At 30.2% G+C, this 6,220-nt stretch overlaps 1 protein-coding gene across 1 annotated transcript; it reads right to left on the bottom strand.

Annotated features, from left to right (window-relative positions):
- Positions 1-300: 300 nt before the first annotated feature.
- On the bottom strand, positions 301-5,646 carry LOC143616097 (uncharacterized). The gene is made up of 3 exons (XM_077089037.1): positions 5,284-5,646; positions 622-697; positions 301-525 (listed from the first exon to the last, which is right to left on the bottom strand). The coding sequence occupies exons 1-3, from the start codon at positions 5,599-5,601 to the stop codon at positions 389-391; spliced, it is 531 nt and encodes a 176-aa protein (XP_076945152.1). The 5' UTR covers positions 5,602-5,646; the 3' UTR covers positions 301-388.
- Between the last annotated feature and the right edge of the window lie 574 nt (positions 5,647-6,220).

The raw sequence follows: 6,220 nt of genomic DNA, 5'->3' as shown, positions 1-6,220 counted from the left end.
AACGTATGACTTTATCTTCAACAACATACCATTTCAAATGACCAAGGTGATAAACAGAATTAAATCCACCTCCTTCTTGTGGGTTAAACATAGGACTAAAAGGGCAATACTAGATTTGAAAAAATGGTACAAGTTTAATGTTGTTTTATGGTGCGTAGCTCGTTTTAATTTAAGTTTTTCTTCCTTTGTGTATCAGACTTCTTTGTCGTTGCAAGTAGTCCTCTTCCCATTTTTAATAAAATTTTAGCCCAAAACAAAACAATTTAGCTGACACTATCATAATATCTTCTAAACATAAAATTTTGAAATAAATCTCTTTTTTGAATAGTAAAAAAAACTTAAAAATACAATCCATGTTTTTAGAAAGAGGATATCCAATTGTTTTGTGTCACATAGGAATAAAATTGGGAGGCCAAAACTCAGCTTTCTTCACCTTCGACATGCTTTCCAACACAGCCACTGGTGACACGTGTCCCATCACTGTTACTCTCTTGGTCTCCAGATCTATGCTAAACGACGTAACTCCTGTAATTCAGATATGAATTAAATTAATTCTCGAATCTAAATATCACAATAATAAAACGTTAATTGATTTGTGAAGGGTAGAAGAGTAACTTGCACCTTCCATTTTAGATAAATGTTTCTTGACCTTTTCAGCACATCCTTGGCAATGAATGGATACCCTCATCACAACCACCTGTGTATTCCATAGTACAACAAACAGGTGGTTATTTTAGTATTTATCAGCTCACCCACAAACCTTTTTTCTCTTACAAATATAATACATTCATAAAAAGAATATAAAGATTTAAAAGATGTGTATATTTGGAGCAAGGGTGAGAACAAAAATGTAAAATAGAACCATAACAAAAAAAGGATGAACAAAAAGAACAAACTCAATTGAGAACATCGATGGTTCTATTATGAATTTTTTTATAACTGCTTTTTATCGTTTATATATATAGAGAGAGAGAGAGGATCAGGATCATGAGAGAACCTTTTTAAAATTGAAAACCATGAGAACCATTTTAGACCACAAAAAACTCAAAAATAAAAAAAATCATAACATAAAAAAACATAAAAATGAAAAAAGTAAAAAAACCAAAATTCTTATTTTAACATCCCGGTTTCATAAAAAAAACAAAAAAAAACAAAAAAAACTCGGTTTAGCCAAATTATATACACATATGTATAATATATACATATATGTACATTTACATTATTTTTTTATACACATGTGTATAATTTAAGATAAATGATACTGTACATATGTGTATATTACGTAACTAAAGATTAAATAAAATTATACATATGTGTATAATACAACGTTTTTTTTTATTTTTTTGTTATTTTTTTTTTTATTTTTGTTAATGAAAACGGAATGAAATATAAGAATTTTAGTTTTTTTACTTTTTTAAATTTTTTATTATTTTTTGTTTAATGATTTTTTTAAATAATTTTTTAAAGGTGTTTTTAGTGGTCCAAAATGGTTCTCAAAGTTCTCAATTTGCAAAGGATTCTTTTAGGATCCTTACCCTATATATATATATATATACTAGTTTTTATCCCCCGTATTACGGGGGTTGTTTTATATTATTTATTTATAATATTTATTTATTTTTTGATTTTTATTTTTGTTATTGTTTAAAAGTTAATAATATACTTATGGTTTGATAATATCGTCCGTATTACAGGGGTTGTTTTATATTACTTGTTTTTAATATTTATATACTTTTTTTAGTTTAATTTTATTTATTGTAGGAAATTTAAAATATACGTAGAGTTTGATGATAAAAGGGTTTCACAAATAACTAAGATGTTATAACCCGGTTTAAAAGTTATATGGATTTGGTGAGACCCAAGACCCGCTTATTTTTTTACTATAAAATTGTTTCTTAATTATAAATATCTTTTTTTTGAATTATATAATAATTTTTAGTATATCACGGGGGTTGTTTTATATTATTGTTTCTAATATTTATTTATTTTTTGAATTTTTATCTTTTTTATTGTATGAAAGTTAATAATATACTTATTGTTTAATGATAAATTGTTTCACAAATAAATGAGATGTTATAACCCGGTTTAAAAGTTATATAGGTTTGATGAGACCAAAGACCCATTTATTTTTTTATTACTACAAATTGGTTTTTTAATTATAAATAATATATATCTTTTTTTAAATAAATCATATATTATATTTAGTATATCCCTACTTATAGGATTATTATATCAAATATTTGGTGAGATTGATTTTTAATTTGATGAGATGTTATAACCCGTTTAAGAAATATATGGGTTTGATAAGACTCATACCCGTGAATTCGGGTCAAATGCATGAGAAGCCTCCATTTAAAAAACAAGCAAATCTGGTGACTCCAAAAAAGGGGGGAGCGACCACATCGCGACACCTAGGATTTTTGGGTTTTCGTTTATACATATTATAGATTATAGATATATATATATATATATATATATATATATATATATATATATATATATATATATATTAAAGTCAAATGGACATTCTAAGGTTTTTTCCTAATTAAAATATTTATGGTAGTGAAAAATCAAAAGTTTGGATTTGTATTATGGTTGGGTTATGTTATTTCAGTTTTGCATACACGCATTTAATATATATATATATATATATATATATATATATATATATATATATTTAAATGCGTGTATGCAAAACTGAAATAACATAACCCAACCATAATACAAATCCAAACTTTTGATTTTTCACTACCATAAATATTTTAATTAGGAAAAAACCTTAGAATGTCCATTTGACTTTAATAAAGTTGCATGTTATCTGTTTGACTGGCCACCTCTCAAAAATGTCTACCAAAACCTAGTCCGATCAACCCGGATTATAATCTATCATTACCCAATTAAATTTTTCTAACACGTGGTATTTTCTGATTGGATAAAAATTCAATCATGTGATTGTTATAATCCAAGTTGATTGACTGGTTTAGGTGTAAATAGTTTGGGAAAACACATTCAAATAGACAGTGTTACCTTTTAGAAGTTAAATGAACATTTTGATCTCTTTTCCTGTTACCTATATGTTTTTCATGTTATCTATATGTAAGAAACTTTTTCAATTTTCTTATGTAAATAACACATCATTCTCATCATCCTTCAATTCTTCTTCATAATCTAACAAATTTAGGAGCTGTTTGTTTGAGTCTTAATGAGTCTCTTAATAGTTCAGGTTTGACCTGGTCAGATTTAAGAGTGTTTGTTTTGTTAAAATACCACATCTTAATGGTTGAATGAACCTCTTAACCATTCAGCTAAAAAACATATCTGAATGGAAATTAGACTTGATTACCCTTCCCCATTCCTCTCCATCCCTGTGAGTTCTGATAGTCTCATACCACCATCAGCCATATCATCTTTCCATCTCCAGCCAAAATCATCATTCCACCATCCCGTCTACCTCCGACCACCGGTCACACCATCCCACCCACCACCGCCGCACCACCTTCGCAACTACCAACAACCGCCGTGCACAGCTAACAACAGATGTGCTGTTATTGATGGCAGAGGCGACCACCTCTGCACTCCTTTTGCAATCGTAGGTAACCATCTCTGGTTTGATTTGATAATTTTGAAATTCATTTATTATGATAAATGTTTTAGGTTGGTGTAAGCATTGTTGATTGGAATAAGGTTTAGGAATTATATCAAAAACATTTGTTTGATTGTATGATTTCCCAAACTAATAGAGAAGTTAGGGTTTAGTTTACTTAGGTTACAAGATTCATTTGGCTTGAAGTGTTTGAACTTTAAAGATAATATCGAGCACCTAATGTTAATTGAGTTACAATAAGCCACAAAATGTTGTATGTTTGCAGATGCTCTCTACTAATTTGTTTATAAGTTTAATCTAACTTTCAATGTGTTATCTTTTCCTTGCTAGATCTTTGCTGCCCCACTATGTACATTGGTGTTTGAGGGCTGGACATGAACATCCGTAAAAGCGTCTCAAGGTTAGCCCAGATTCTACCATTTAATGTTTATTATATCTAACGGGCCAACTAAAAACTCCCTTATATACAAAGTAATGGATAAACATGCGAACCAAACTTATTCGCATCATACACCAGATTCACATATATTTAACTTCTTAATTGATCCTAATTCTCTATTTGATTAATGCTAAAGAACAATGCACCCCTGCAAGCGAGTTGCATCAAGTGTGCCCACAAAAATTCTAAGCTAAATATATTATTTAACTGTTTATGGTTTCAAGTCATCACCTATAATTAATACTTTTGCAATTGCATTTGCATTTGTATTTGCATATGTTTTTAAGCCTTATTTTACTAATGTAACTGTGCTTTGTTAGGCAATTTCTACGGTTTAGGTGAAGACGTCGGCTTGGGTTGCAAGTATGAAGACAAGACACCGTTTGGGCGGCAAGAATGAATACGTGGGTTTAGTTATTGTATATTATTTTTATTTTTAAACATTTATATATTGGCACTTTGAATTTTTGTATTTTTGAAACTTTTTTGTACATGTTTTCATTTTTATGTATATATATTTGTGTATATATTGGGTTTCAATGGAAAAAAATAAAGTATTCCGGTAGTTCATTCTAAACAAAATAATTTAGAGGGGTAGAACAGTCATTCTGCACAGTCATTCAGATGTCTAACCAAACAACACTTATTGGTTCAGCACTTATTGGGTCAGAGACTCTTAATCATTTAGACCTCTTATTGGTTCAGTACTTAATGATTCAGCACTTGTCAAATAGCCCCTTAGTACTTATTTTTAGTTTCACCAAATTTTGATTAATTATACTTGTCTAGACTGGTCTTAATGATCGAGTCCGGCTTGAAACTATTAAAACTAAATAAGGTATGGAATCCCCTAATTATTTGAAAAGATTCTGTTGTATTATTCTTATTATCTATATATTCCCTTTCCATATTTTCCTCAAAACTATTTATACAAAAGATAATTTTGGTTCAATGAATACTATATTTGTATTTCACGATCCTATATAAAGACACAATTACATGAGGAAAATATGGAAAGGAATAAATAATAGCAAAAGTAATACTAACATAATATTTTCAAAAAATAAGGGATTTCAATCATTTCATGCCTTCTCTCTAACAAAAATAAAACATCATATACCTTAAGCTGTACGGAAGTAACCTTCAAATCTCATGTCATAATATTAGTCAAACATGAAAATGAACCAACAAGCAAGCAAAATTAAGTGATTCAACAAATAAATAAAAATAAAAAAATGACCTGAAAGACTTGGTTGGCAATGTTAGAAGATAACTGGAGGGCATTCTGGTCCACCTTCACATTGTTACTGGGAGCCAATGACGACAACGACGAAGACGACGATCTCCTACTTGCGGGCACAACGTAGCCACGACGCTCCGCAAGTCGAATGTACTTAGTGTTACTCAACAACCTCGTATGTTCAACCAATGTTTGATGATCACTTGGCCTCCTAGATCGAATAACCGACCGACAATCGGGTATCATGCAAGATGTTGTCACGTCAAGTGACCGGCACATGTTAAACTTTCTCATGTTCTTCATTTCCTTCATGTTCATAGCTCAAACACACACATATATTATATGGTGATATTGTTGTTATTAATATTAATATACTAGCTAGCTAGCTAGCTCCTATATATATAAGATTTAACTGAATGGAATATAATTAAATGGATCAAATGTTTATTATCTACCGAAAGTGTTGGAATATTAATTGCATGTTGCAAGTTGAAGAAGCATTAAGCAAGATGGAGCATATGAGTAGGACAGTATACCCACATGGAAAACGAAAGAACTCAAAACCCTAAACCTGTTAAAAGATTTAAAAGCAGTAAAAAGTGTACAAGTGTGTTTATTAATTAAGTGGATGAGAAATTCAAGATTTAAGATCTGTGGTGGGTAAAAGATCAAAATCATTGAACAACAGACACATTTGGATGGTCAAAAGGGAGTATCACATAGTTAAGAATTGAAACAGATTCCTGACACAAGTACTAGGGTTTCTGATACTCTCATGCTTTTCACCTATCATTGTACATTGATATTTGACCTATCATACTGAGTCAACTCAACAGAATTGGGCCCACACAACTTGTTACTTTTTCGTCTCGTTTATTACTAACTAGTTTCGTCCAGCTATGCATTACCTCGTGAGTGGCCCCGACACCAGGATAGG

The sequence above is a fragment of the Bidens hawaiensis genome, unplaced genomic scaffold (assembly GCF_021521415.1).
Source record: "Bidens hawaiensis isolate Kalapana, Puna unplaced genomic scaffold, B.hawaiensis_p1.1 tig00045635_1, whole genome shotgun sequence".
Taxonomy (NCBI): domain Eukaryota; kingdom Viridiplantae; phylum Streptophyta; class Magnoliopsida; order Asterales; family Asteraceae; genus Bidens; species Bidens hawaiensis.
This window is presented reverse-complemented; position numbering and strand designations above follow the sequence as displayed.

Coding starts and splice junctions, on each gene's coding strand:
- LOC143616097 (XM_077089037.1), bottom strand. CDS start 5,601: ATGAACATGAAGGAAATGAAGAACATGAGAAAGTTTAACATGTGCCGG. Junction 698..5,283: donor TTGCCAACCAAGTCTTTCAG/GTCATTTTTTTA, acceptor TGGAATACACAG/GTGGTTGTGATGAGGGTATC. Junction 526..621: donor ACATTTATCTAAAATGGAAG/GTGCAAGTTACT, acceptor TCTGAATTACAG/GAGTTACGTCGTTTAGCATA.